This window comes from Oncorhynchus clarkii, chromosome 17, assembly GCF_045791955.1.
Source record: "Oncorhynchus clarkii lewisi isolate Uvic-CL-2024 chromosome 17, UVic_Ocla_1.0, whole genome shotgun sequence".
In the NCBI taxonomy this organism is placed as follows: Eukaryota; Metazoa; Chordata; class Actinopteri; order Salmoniformes; family Salmonidae; genus Oncorhynchus; species Oncorhynchus clarkii.
Window position 1 is genome coordinate 15365083 of NC_092163.1, and position 14429 is coordinate 15379511.

Genomic DNA, 14429 nt, shown 5'->3' on the forward strand with positions numbered 1-14429 from the left:
TCTGGCATATCTCCTTCCATTTAGAATGTGGAAAGACCAAAAAAGGATTTCAATGTATTGTTAGTCTCGACATTAGGAAAGTCGGGAAGAAGGTTATAGGTTGCTGTGCTTACCAGTAGAATCGATTGGGGGCCACCCTCTCATGGACAAGTTGCCACCTCCTTCCAAACTCCACCGAGCTGTACAGCTGTGGGGAGAAAGCCGGTGGGACTTACATACTGTATTCAGTCAGACAAGACAGATTAAATGAATACTGTAAAATAAACATTCAACACAAACCCTAAAAGTCCAGGTAGTTGACTTTAATTCAAATAGTTTAGCATTTTCCCATTACAGTCAATGTGATACAATATGAGCATAACTCGTTATATAATTTGTCCTGTTCACTTCACAAATAATGTTTACTTATACCTCCGTAGGATAAATTGCTCTCAAGTTCATTTACATTCTTGAGAAGCTATGTTACCTACATGGCACAAGGGGGCAACAAAAATGTGCCTCAGAAGAATCACCAGAACAGGGCTGAAGCTGAGGACACGATCTGTCAATTCTCCACACATTCCTTCCATGTGAAAACCCCACACACATTCCCAGGTTAAATATGAAGCTGTAAAATGGATTGTGGTATGGTGAGGGTGTCATCGTGCTGGAGATATGGCTACATACTCCTAACAAGGCTAGAGATCAGCGGGGGGGCTGATGGATTTGTGTGTGTGTGTGGTGGGGAGCCTAGCAGGGGAGCCGTGGCACAGCCGGTGGTCTCAATGTGAGCATTGTTTCGCTAGTCAGCACTTCGGTAGGTTGCTGAGATATCCCAATCACTACTGAGAGCTGCTACACAGAGATGGTTCTCACACACACAAACATACACACACACATGCACACACCACAGTCTCTATCGGTAGATGGTATGAGCTGAGGGGGGATTCTTTCAAGAAACAGGAAAGCTTATTTGGGGAAGGAAGCATGGTACAATTGAATATCCTGAATAAGCATGGAATAAATGCCTTTTGTTTGCTTCTTTTTTCACTATCAGTATTTCTTTCTTACTAACTGGTCACTGTGAACTATCCAAGGTAATTACATGAATAATGTCAATATCGGGCATTGTTTTTTTTTGTTGTTTTTTTAGCTTAATTTGTTTACTGCTGTCCAGCCAATGAGGCGCAAACCTTGTGAGAATGGTCAAGTTGAGAAAGTTTGGATGTGGTACTTTTAAAAAAATTCTTTTTTACAAAAACAGCTGAGACAGCTAAGCCAAATTATGTATTAGTTTACTGATTACAGCGGAGAAGTCAACGAGGCGTAAGACTTTATTTAATTGTTTTAGTTTGTGGACTATTTCCATTTTAAATGTGAGCGATCAAGCATAACATGCAAACAGTAATTTATTAACAGCCGACTGAATGGTGATACTGTTTGTTTATATTTGTTTATTTTTTTAAATTGTAGTTATTTACTCTTTCCTGAAGGGTGAAGTCAAGGCCTCAGTTAACAGACCTCAATATCAGCACATTTTCATTCAAATAATCCCCTTGACAATTATTGTTATTCAATTGATAATCATATTTAATTAAACTAATCCGAAACACTATTAAAGCCAAGGTGAATTGCAGGCATTTGAACTGTAGTGAAATTATGTTCCATTAATTAAGGTTTGTAACAAGGTCTTTACACAATGGTCTTCAAAGAACACCAGTGAAGGCCAACCACTACGGTCTTCAGTCCACAACACATACTAAACACCATTTGTAACATCATTAACCATTCCATAACATTAGATCACGTTGAACACGTTACTATGCTTGTACTGTACTGCATGTACTATACAGTCTGTTCCTTCCATACCATATGTGCCATATCAAATATCTGCCTATATGCTATTCTGGCCACAGAACATGGCCAATATATTTCTATGTCAATACATGGCAGTGGAAAATGTGAATAGTGCTATTTGAACTGAGCTATGACTTTCATAAGGAACAGAGTTGAATTAAAACAGATGCAAGAAGAAGGGGTAGAGAGGTAGGAAATCACTCTGGCTAATTAGCTAACCCCCACAGTGAGGTTGTCTCTCAAATTGCACCCTATTCCCTAGTTAGTGCAATCATTTTAACCAGGGCCCATATGGATCTGGTCAAACGTAGTGCATCATATAGGGAATAGGGTGCCATTTGAGACACTAGTGTGTTAGCACTTAGTCAGGCAAGTCGGAGAGGAGGGAGAGTGAGAGGGATTTGTACATTGAAATACGGACTGGCTAGAGAGCCAGTTCCTCAATCTAGGAAATGCCAAGGAGGAATAGCTCCAAGGCACCGTAGAGAGTAAATAAAGAGAAGGGGAAAGATGGGAGCAGGAGAGAAAGGGAGGGAGGGAGACGAGGGGAGAGTGTGAGAGATTGAGATTTAGAGGGCGAGAAGGAGAGAGAGTGAGATTAAAATAGACAGAGAGAGAAAGGCAGAGATAAAGAGAAAAGTCAAGAAAGTAGTGAGGGTGTATAGAGCCTAGCATATTATATATATATATATATATATATATATATATATACACACACACATACACTACCAGGTGCATCCTATAACAGCAGCAAAAAACCTCCCGAAGTACAATAAGCATCTCCCCTGGAAACAGTATTATTATTATTTATCAGATGGGAAGTATTAGGCCCAAATGGCTCTGGCTGCAAGCAAGGCATTTTATTAATGGTAATGGTCATTCTCAAAATGGCTATATATCGCAGGTCTGGAATATATCTTTTGCATAATTACCTTCTCTCTTGTCCCAGTAGTTCACCGACAGTTACCATCACAAGACACATGTCTCATATATTAGATTATGATTCATTCGATAAAAATATGCACTTCATTCCCTTAGACTCAATTAATATCAATCAATTATAAGCACAATGTTTATATGTTTGTCTGATTCATCAGGCTTAAATGGGGATATCTAATCCCTGAGTCATGGAGAAAAGGTATTAGTCAAACCATTGGTCTAAGGGTACACAATGCACGTTTAACCTTTGTGAAGGTGCTTATCACTGTTTATCGGGGTTCACCGTTGTTGGTTTTGCTTTCTCAGCAAGTTATTGGAAGGAATGCCGGGCCTACATTTAACGGACGAGGAGTTTAAAGGGAAATCTACTTCCTATTCATCATCTCCAGCACCACCCCAACATTAACATATGTGAAAATGGCACGTTCCTATCTGTTGTAGTAAAAACAATAGAGAAAGATTAGTCTTTCCAAGGACATCAACCAATTAGTAGATAATTAGTAGGCAATTAGTTGGCAATGCCTTCACACGATGCACATCTTCCTTTTATATATTTTTTTTACTACAAAACATTTGTCAAACATGTTGATGTTGGGGTGGTGCTGGAGATGATGAATTTGAAGTTTAAAAATTGTGAAGTTTCCTTTTAAGGGAATTCGGTATTGGTCATCAAAAGTCCCCATACAGCAAAATAAAGTCCTCATGTAGGGCCATCTGTAGGACTCTATGAAATATATGAAGTATGTTGAGTGCATTTGGAAAGTATTCAGACCCTTTCCCCTTTTCCACATTTTGTCATGTTACGTTATTCTAAAATGGATGCAAACATTTTTTCCCCTCAATCAATCTATACACAATACCCCATAATGACAACGCTGAAAAAAACGATTTAATCAATTTTAGAATAAGGCTGTAATGTAACAAAATGTGGAAAAAGTCAAGGAGTCTGAATACATTCTGAATGCGCTGTATGTGGAGTACATGGTTCTATATACGGCTTTGGTCTCAGCCACAAGAACTGAATTTATTCAAGTATGAGCAAATCAGTTTGAGCAAATCAGTTTGAGCAAGTTATGACTAATTGACTTCGCCACTCAGTTGAACTTAAACATATTACACAGTCTAGTGTCGTTTTGTCAACAATCAACCCACTTCGTGTGAATGCTACACGTTTTCAGGAAAGTTCAGGGCTACATTCAGGCCTACTTTTAGCTTACATCCATAGACACCAGTCAAGTCTCTTAACTCGTCTAATCTCTCTCTCTCTTTGTCATATCTGAATATGAGTAATGAGTCAGACAATAGCCTCTCGCCATGGTTATGCCACTCAATCACCGGCAGAGGAAATAGTCCACCCCTCACTCTCACCCTCCCCCTGACTCATAACAGCTCACCTTGTTTTGATGTCTGACAGAGGGCAAAACCGACAGAAGACAGGAAAGCCTCTGATGACAAAAGAGAAAGTAGCTAGCTACCAAATACAATAGTTAAGTGATCTCTCTCTGTGTCTGTGTGTGTGTGTGTGGGGGGGGGGGGGGGTGTGTGTGTGTGTGTGTGTTCTAGAAGTCCCTCAATCTAGGACATGCAAATAATGAGGAGAAATAGCTCTAAGGGCCCACTGCAAGTGAAATGAAGGAAAGGGGAAAGACAGGAGTAGGGGATAGGGAGTGAGGAAGGAATGGAGGGCAGTAGAGAGGTTGCCTGACGACTCAAACATAATTATTCCGCTTCTCGTCTAAGACTGCCATCATTGAAGCCATTTGCCGTGATGTCAAAATGAGGGGTGTTGTACATAACAATGTCATCAGTGATTGGATCTTTTCTAACCAATCAGGTTATCAAAGCCAGTATTCAAACCCACTGCTTTACCCACGTGTGTTCTGGCTCTGGGACAACCCATAGGTTTCTGGGACCAATCAAAATGGTTAGTATTCGTTTGCATTCGTCGGGGGAGGTACTCGTATTCAGACTTATTGCGGAGAATGAACTCATGCTCGTGGGCGTGGCTAATCAGGTAAGGAGAGAGTGAGCGATTGAGTTTAAAAGAAAGGAAGAGGGAAAGATTGAGAGAGAACGAGAGGGCGCACATATATTAAACCTGTATGCTGTATACACAGTGTACAAAACATTATGAACACCTGCTCTTTCCATGACAGACTGACCAGGTGAAAGATATGATCCCTTATTGATGTCACTTGTTAAATCCACTTCAATCAGAGTAGATGAAGCAGAGGAGACAGGTTAAATAAGGATTTTAAGCTATGAGGCAATTGAGACATGGATCTTGTATATGTGCCATTCAGAGGGTGAATGGGCAAGACAAAAGAGTTGTGCCCTTTTTTAACCTTTATTTAACTAGGCAAGTCAGTTAAGAACAAATTCTTATTTTCAATGACGGCCTAGGAACAGTGGGTTAACTGCCTGTTCAGGTGCAGAACGACAGATTTGTACCTTGTCAGCTCAGGGATTTGAACTTGCAACCCTCCGGTTACTAGTCTAACGCTCTAACCACTAGGCTACCCTGCCACCCCTTGAACGGGGTTTGGTCATAGCTGCCAGGCGCACCGGTTTGTGTCAAGAAAGGCAACGCTGCTGGGTTTTTCATACTCAACAGTTTCCTGTGTGTAGCAAGAATGGTCCATCACTCAAAGGACATCCAGCCAACTTGACAACCGTGGGAAACATTGGCGTCAACATGGGCCAGCATCCCTGTAGAACGATTTCGACACCTTGTAGAGTCCATGCCCTGACAAATTGAGGCTGTTCTGAGGACCAAAGTGGGAGGGGGCAGGGGTTTGCTTCAACTCAATATTAGGAAGATATTCTTAATGTTTTGTACACTCAGTGTATATGCATGGCCAGGTGCATCTTATAACTACAGCCAAACACCTCCCAAGGTACACTAAGTACCTCCTCAGGAAAAAGAAGAGAAACACTCATTATTTATCAGATGTAAAACATCAGGCCCAAATTGCTCTGGCTGCAAGCAAGGCATTTCATTAATGGTTTTGGTCATTCTCAAAATTGCTATAAATCGCAGGTCTGGAATATATCTTTTACATATTACCATCTCTCGCCTCAGTAGTTCATCGGTAATTACCATCAGACAGCGTCTCATATATTATACGTTTTTTTATTTATTCTTAAAACATATGCACTTCATTCCCTTGGACTAGAATGTTGATGATTAATCGCCACTTTTTTTATACCTTTGATGCCTTGCCCGAAAATACAGTAGGGGATATCAAATCCCTGAGTCATGGTGAAAAGGAATTAGTCAAACCCTCGGTCTAAGGGTATATAATACACGTTTAACCTTTGTGAAGGTGCTTAGGACTGTTTATCGGGGTTCACCTCTGTTGGTTTTGCTTTCCCCTAAAGTTATTGGAAGGGATGCCGGGCCTACATTTAACGGATGAGGAGCTTAAGGGACTTAGGGATTCGTCCTCTAAAGTCCCCAAACTGCACCGGAAAATCCTCATGTAGGGCCACCTGAGCCACATATACAGTAGGACTCTATGAATAATGTGGAGTATATTGAGTGTATGGTACTATATATGGGGAATATTGAGTGTACGGTATGGCACTATATTTGGAGTATGGCTTCATATACAACAATATGTAGTAGATTGAGAATATGGCCCTACAGTTGAAGTCGGAAGTTTACATACACCTTAGCCAAATACATTTAAACTGAGTTTTTCACAATTCCTGACATTTAATCCTAGTAAAAATTCCCCTTTGCCACAACTTTGGAAGTATAATTGGGGTCATTGTCCATTTGGAAGACCCATTTGCGACCAAGCTATAACTTCCAGACTGATGTCTTGAGATGTTGCTTCAATATATCCACATACTTATCCTCCTCATGATGCCATCTATTTTTGCCATCTATTTTGTGAAGTGCACCAGTCCCTCCTGCAGCAAAGCACCCCCACAACATGATACTGCCACCCCTGTGCTTCACGATTGGGATGGTTTCTTCGACTTACAGGCATCCCCCTTCTTCCTCCAAACATAGCGATGGTCATTATGGCCAAACAGTTCTATTTTTGTTTCATCAGACCAGAGGACATTTCTCCAAAAAGTATGATTTTTGTCCCCATGTGCAAACTGTAGTCTGGCAGTTTTGGAGCAGTGGCTTCTTCCTTGCTGAGGGGCCTTTCAGGTCATGTCGATATAGGACTAGTTTTTTACTGTGGATATAAATATTTCTGTACCAGTTTCCTCCAGCATCTTTACCAGGTCCTTTGCTGTTGTTCTGGGATTGATATGCACTTTTTGCATCAAAGTACGTTCATCTCTTGGGAGACAGAACGTGTCTCCTTCCTGAGAGGTATGGCGGCTGCGTGGTCCCATGGTGTTTATACTCACGTACTATACTCACGTACTATTGTTTGAACGTGGTACCTTCAGGCGTTTGGAAATTGCTCCCAAGGATGAACCAGACTTATGGAGGTCTACAATTTATTTTCTGAGGTCTAGGCTGATTTCTTTTGATATTCCCATGATGTCAAGCAAAGAGGCACTGAGTTTGAAGGTAGGCCTTGAAATACATCCACAGGTGATACTGACATCAAATGATGTCAATTAGCCTATCAGAAGCTTCTAAAGATATGACATAATTTCCTTGAAAATGTCCAAGCTGTTTAAAGGCATAGTCAACTTAGTGTATGTAAACTTCTGACACACTGGAATTGTGATACAGTGAATTATAAGTGAAATAATCTGTCAGACAACACATTTGTTGGGAAAAGTACTTGAGTCATGCACAAAGTAGATGTCCTAACTGACTTGTAAAAACTATAGTTTGTTAACAAGAAATTTGTGGAATGGTTGAAAAACGAGTTTTAATGACTCCAACCTAAGTGTATGTAAATCTCTGACTTCAACTGTATGTATGGAGTATATGGCTCTAGTCTCAGCCACAGAAACTGAATTTATTTTTTAAAAAGCAAATTGTTGAGTAAGTTATGAACACAATTTAATATATTGGAGTTTAGACGATCAACCTAAAAAAAAACTCAGTTTCTAAATTGAGGGCAATCATAAATTTAAATCCACTGGATATGCTAATCACGTCTCCTCCCCCACGGTAACACACCTCACTCAACTGCAGAGTAAATAGTCCCTAAATGACGACACCACATCAATCACCCCACTGCCTGACTCAGAAGAATGGTCATTTAATTACCATAGTGAATTATTATAATGTTTGTTTGTTTGTCAATTAATCCCATAAGGGATGGGTTGCCAATTGTCGATTTGACACAAAGAAAAAAAAAGGGGGAAAAAATCATAACAGCTCATCTTGTTTTGATGTCTGACAGAGGGCAAAACAGATGAAAGACAGAAAGCCTCTGATGACAAAAAGAGACTATAGCTAGCTACCAGATACAGTAGTTAAGTGGTCTCTGTGTGTGCGTGTGTGTCAGTCAGTTCTCTCTCCTCCCTCTCCTCTTACCTTCTGGTCATGGCTGTAGGCAAGGATCCAGTCCTCCTGCTCGGGGTGGAAGAGAAGGCTGAGGATGTAGAAGCTGAGGCGGTACTTCTGATAGGTGGCTCCCTCATCGGAGCTGATCAGCAGGCTGCTTTCCACCTCCGGGTCAGTCAGAAGCATGATCTGAATGAGAGCAGACAGAAATATAATCAGAGCTAGCCATGGAGGGACATGGTCCTGGAAGACTGGGAAATATTATTGTTGGCTTGGGAATGAATGATGCTTAGTTTGAATCAGTGTTGGATAAGATAACTTATTTAAATGGTATATATTTTGGTAATCCATGCTGTGAAGGCTCCTCAGAGGAAGAAGGGGAGGACCATCCTACTCCGTAAATATCATTTAAAATAGTGAAACATTAAAACAGTTATCCTTTTTAGAAAAAAATATCAAATATTTTCACATCAACAAATAATTTATTCAAACATTTATTAAAATACTGTTTTGCAATGAAGGTCTACAGCAGCCTCAACAGCACCCCTCTGTAGGGTAGCACCATGATGGACTCGGCGGACAGCTAGTTTCCGTCCTCCTCTGGGTACAACGACTTCCATAGACTTACACATTAATTATGACAACTTCCGGAGGACGTCCGCCAACCTATCAGAGCTCTTGCAGCATGAACCGACATGGTGTCCACCCAATCAATCAAAGGATCAGAGAATGAATCTAGAATTGAAAGCATAAGCTACAGCTAACACTGCAGTGCATAAAATGTGGTGAGTAGTTGACTCAAAGAAAAGGACAATAGTTGAACAGTTTAACAAATTCATTTCTTTAAAAATGAAGCAGCAAGAGAGAGCTATATTTTGTTGTATTTTTTTTCACTTTCACTTAGCTAGCGAATGCAGCTAGCTAAACTCAGCAAAAAAAGAAGGTGTTACACCGAGGCCTGTACTCTGGAGCGGGATCGATTTGGAGGTGGAGGATTTGTCATGGCCTGGGGCGGTGTGTCACAGCATCATCGGACTGAGCTTGTGGTCATTGCAGGCAATCTCAACACTGTGCGTTACAGGGAAGACATCCTCCTCCCTCATGTGGTACTCTTCCTGCAGGCTCATCCTGACATGACCCTCCAGCATGACAATGCCACCAGCCATACTGCTTGTTCTGTGCGTGATTTTCTGCAAGACAGGAATGTCAGTGTTCTGCCATGGCCAGCGAAGAGCCGGGATCTCAATCCCATTGAGCACGTCTGGGACCTGTTGGATCAGAGGGTGAGGGCTAGGCCATTCCCCCCAGAAATGTCCGGAAACTTGCAGATGCCTTGGTGGAAGAGTGGGGTAACATCTCACAGCAAGAACTGCCAAATCTGGTGCAGTCCATGAGGGGGAGATGCACTGCAGTACTTAATGCAGCTGGTGGCCACACCAGATACTGACTGTTACTTTTGATTTTGACCCCCACTTTGTTCAGGGACACATTCCATTTCTGTTAGTCGCATGTCTGTGGAACTTGTTCAGTTTATATGTCTCTGTTGTTGAATCTTATGTTCATACAAATATTTCCACTTTAAGTTTTACTGAAAATAAACGCAGTTGACAGTGAGAGGACGTTCCTTTTTTTGTTGAGTTTAGTTTAGTCTACTAAAACACCTGGCTCAAACAGAGAGAAATAGTATGTTAGCTAGCTGGCTATGGCTATCCAACACTGGAACTCTTCCAAGTCAAGGTAAGCAAGGTTTTCTTAATGTTGAAACGGTTTTCTTCTGTGGACGAAGGATCGGACCAAAGCGCAGCGTGGTTAGAGTTCAACATGTTTAATAAATACCATAAACGTGAACACTACGAAATACCAAAACAACAAATGTGAAAAACCGAAACAGTCCTATCTGGTGCAGAGACACAAAGACAGAAGACAACCACCCACAAAACCCAACACAAAACAGGCTACCTAAATATGGTTCCCAATCAGAGACAATGACTAACACCTGCCTCTGATTGAGAACCATATCAGGCCAAACATAGAAAAGGGAAAACTAGACACACAACATAGAATGCCCACTCAGCTCACGTCCTGACCAACACTAAAACAAAGAAAACACAAAATAACCATGGTCAGAACGTGACAGTACACCACCCGCCGCAAAACCTGAACCTATAGGGGAGGGTCTGGGTGGGCATCTGTCCATGGTGGCGGCTCTGACGCAGGACGTGGACCCCCCTCCACCATAGTCTTTGTCCGCTTTAGTCTCCTCCTAGGAACGGCGACCTAGGATTGGCAACCCTACTAAAGGGCCCCACTGGACTAAACAAACTCCTCCGGGCCGAGGGGCAGCTCAGGACCGAGGGGCAGCTCAGGACCGAGGGGCAGCTCAGGACCGAGGGGCAGCTCAGGACCGAGGGGTAGCTCAGGACCGAGGGGTAGCTCAGGCTGGTTGACGGCTCTGGCGGATCCTGGCTGAATGGCGGCTCTGGCGGCTCCCGGCAGACTGGCGGCTTCCGGCAGACTGGCGGTTCCCGGCAGACCGGTGGCTCCCGGCAGACCGGCGGCTCTGGAGAGGAGGGAGACTCTAGCGGCTCTGGAGAGGAGGGAGACTCTAGCGGCTCTGGAGAGGAGGGAGACTCTAGCGGCTCTGGAGAGGAGGGAGACTCTAGCGGCTCTGGAGAGGAGGGAGACTCTAGCGGCTCTGGAGAGGAGGGAGACTCTAGCGGCTCTGGAGAGGAGGGAGACTCTAGCGGCTCTGGAGAGGAGGGAGACTCTAGCGGCTCTGGAGAGGAGGGAGACTCTAGCGGCTCTGGAGAGGAGGGAGACTCTAGCGGCTCTGGAGAGGAGGGAGACTCTAGCGGCTCTGGAGAGGAGGGAGACTCTAGCGGCTCTGGAGAGGAGGGAGACTCTAGCGGCTCTGGAGAGGAGGGAGACTCTAGCGGCTCTGGAGAGGAGGGAGACTCTAGCGGCTCTGGAGAGGAGGGAGACTCTAGCGGCTCTGGAGAGGAGGGAGACTCTAGCGGCTCTGGAGAGGAGGGAGACTCTAGCGGCTCTGGAGAGGAGGGAGACTCTAGCGGCTCTGGAGAGGAGGGAGACTCTAGCGGCTCTGGAGAGGAGGGAGACTCTAGCGGCTCTAGAGAGGAGGGAGACTAGCGGCTCTAGAGAGGAGGGAGACTCTAGTGGCTCTAGAGAGGAGGGAGACTCTAGCGGCTCTAGAGAGGAGGGAGACTATAGCGGCTCTAGAGAGGAGGGAGACTCTAGCGGCTCTAGAGAGGAGGGAGACTATAGCGGCTCTAGAGAGGAGGGAGACTATAGCGGCTCTAGAGAGGAGGGAGACTATAGCGGCTCTAGAGAGGAGGGAGACTCTAGCGGCTCTAGAGAGGAGGGAGACTCTAGCGGCTCTGGAGAGGAGGGAGACTCTAGCGGCTCTGGAGAGGAGGGAGGCTCTGGCAGCGCTGGACAGACGAGGCGCACTGTAGGCCTGGTGCGTGGGGCCGGCACTGGTGGTACTGGACCGAGGACACGCACCTCAGGGCGAGTGCGGGGAGGAGGAACAGGGAGTACTGGGCTCTGGACACGCACAAGAAGCCTGGTGCGTGTGGGTGGCACTGGATAGACTGGACCTTGCAGGCGCAATGGAGCTCTTGAGCACTGAGCCTAACCAACCTTACCTGGTTGAATGCTCCCCGTAGCCCGACTAGTGCGGCGAGGTGGAATAGGCCACACTGGGCTGTACTGGCGAACCGGGGACACCATGCGTAAGGCTGGTGCCATGTGCGTCTCCTTGGGCCGGCGTACTGGAGACCAGATGCGTAGAGCCGGCTTCATGGCACCTGGCTCGATGCCCACTCTAGCCTGGGCCGATACGAGGAGCTGGAATGTACCGCACCGGGCTATGCACCTGCACCGGGGACACCGTGCACTCCACAGCATAACACGGTGTCTGCCCGGTCTCTCTCGCTCTCCGGTAAGCACAGGAAGTTGGCGCAGGTCTCCTACCTGGCTTCGCCACACTCCCTGTGTGACCCCCAATACATTTTTGGGGCTGCCTCTCAGGCTTCCTACCACGCCACTGTGCTGATTCCATTCGCCGGTATCCCTACTCACACTGCTCCAGAGAATCCCAGGCGGGCTCCGGCACTCTCCCTCGCCCACCTGTCTATCTCCTCCCAAGTAGTGACACAGTCCAGATCTTGCTCCCATGTCCAGAAATCCTGACATCGCTGCTGCTGCCGCCCATTACCATGCCGCTTGGTCCTTTTGTGGTGGGTGGTTCTCTAACGGTTTTCTTCTGTGGACGAAGGATCGGTCCAAAGCGCAGCGTGGTTAGAGTTCAACATGTTTAATAAAGACCATAAACGTGAACGCTATGAAATACCAAAACAACACATGTGAAAAACCCAAACAGTCCTATCTGGTGCATAGACACAAAGACAGAAGACAACAACCCACAAAACCCAACACAAAACAGGCTACCTAAATATGGTTCCCAATCAGAGACAATGACTAACACCTGCCTGATTGAGAACCATATCAGGCCAAACATAGAAATGGGAAAACTAGACACACAACATAGAATGCCCACTCAGCTCACGTCCTGACCAACACTAAAACAAAGAAAACACAAAAGAACTATGGTCAGAACGTGACAAATGTATTGATACCAGGGCCCATCAGTGTAACTGCTAAACTGCTTGCTGCCTGTACTGCATGATTGTAGCAGGTTTACTAACGTGTTAGTTCTAGTAACCATGTTGACTATGACCTTAGCTAATATGGTGACAGTGATGTAGGCTGTGTGTTGCGGTTAGCAGTTATGATGATATGAAGGTTTGGCATGGAAAGTTTTTTTCACCTGGTCACAGACAGCTGATGTGTTGTGTACTGAAGACCACAAGTGAAGGGAAAATGTGAGCGGAGGAGAGCGTGTAGATGTGAGAAGGAATTATACATTGAGCAAAATAATCATGCTCTTTGTATGTGGCTGCTATGAAAGTGAACTGTGTTTGCGTGTATTCATTCCGCCAATTATGTTGAAAAACATGTCTTAAACAGAAGCAAATGTAATGAAACAGGGATAAACATACCTGAATTTGTCCAATAAAAACTCTTGTTTGAAACTGTTGGACTAATGATTACACCCTAGATCAGCTCGATGCAGCCAAGAGTGTGCAAAGTATTGAATGTGTCACTGTCTATCACCTTGATTACTCAAATGTCTATTTTGACCTTTGCAACCAAGTTGTAAACTTTTCATAGGTTAGATTGTAGCAACCTCAAGACGGGAATAGGGAAAATTCTAGTATCATTTAGTAACCTAAACCTACATTGAGCTAGTAACAGAAATAAGGCCATGCTCATCCTCCCTCATCTTAAACGTCACCAACCGCCACTGAATCCATGTGATGGGCAGCTTGAGAGTTTGAAGTTGATTGAAAAAAATAGATATTATTATTAGATTATATGATTGGATTATAAAGTCTACATTTAATAACAGATATAAATGTCAGTAATTTGTGGTTCTAAATTGGCGTCTTTAGACACACCGTCATCTCCTGCTTGTTAGATATCTCATTTGTAAACCTGTGTTCCGCTTTGCTAGATCCTAATTATTGTTGTACAGACAGTCTTTTAACACACCCTTTGCCTATCTTGTAGCGAGTGTGTATGGGTAACGCATTCAGATTTCTCTCCTGCTGTCTGTTCAGTCAGGCTTTGAAAGCTCTAATTTCCCACAAGCTTTGTTCTTTTCTTGGAGGTTCACAATTTTTTTCCTGTGATTGTGCCAAGTGAGAAAAAAACACATATATCAAAAGATATAATCAGCAGCAAATGTAATTGAATCAGTCATCCTGAACACTTACATAACACCTTATCAGTAGCACAGTGGGAAGGAAGTAGAGTGTGTGTGTGTGTGTGTGTGTGTGTGTGTGTGTGTGTGTGTGTGTGTGTGTGTGTGTGTGTGTGTATGTGTGTGTGTGTGTGCGCGTGTTTCTCGAGTCACAATGTTAATAAAACCATGAACTGATTGGCACTTATTATCCCAACTCATCCATCCCAGTAGTGCCCACAATTTCAGTGTCAGACAACGACTCTATAAACCTCTACAGTTTCAGTGTCGAGACCTTGTGGAACCGTCAAACCGTCGAAGTCTGGGAGTCTAGGAGTCTCCTCACACCACCATATTTCTATAGTTCACCAACCCCAGCAAAACCACTGTTCACAT

The 14429-nt window shown here is 44.1% G+C and overlaps 1 protein-coding gene across 1 annotated transcript in view; it reads right to left on the bottom strand.

Moving 5' to 3' along the window:
• Positions 1–14429, bottom strand: part of LOC139370323 (VPS10 domain-containing receptor SorCS1-like) — a 145581-nt gene that overhangs the window by 42482 nt on the left and 88670 nt on the right. The window contains exons 4-5 of the mRNA XM_071109726.1: positions 8240–8398; positions 114–187 (exon numbers count right to left, since the gene is read on the bottom strand). Coding sequence (XP_070965827.1) covers positions 114–187; positions 8240–8398 — 233 coding nt within the window. The remainder of the gene's footprint in view (positions 1–113; positions 188–8239; positions 8399–14429) is intronic.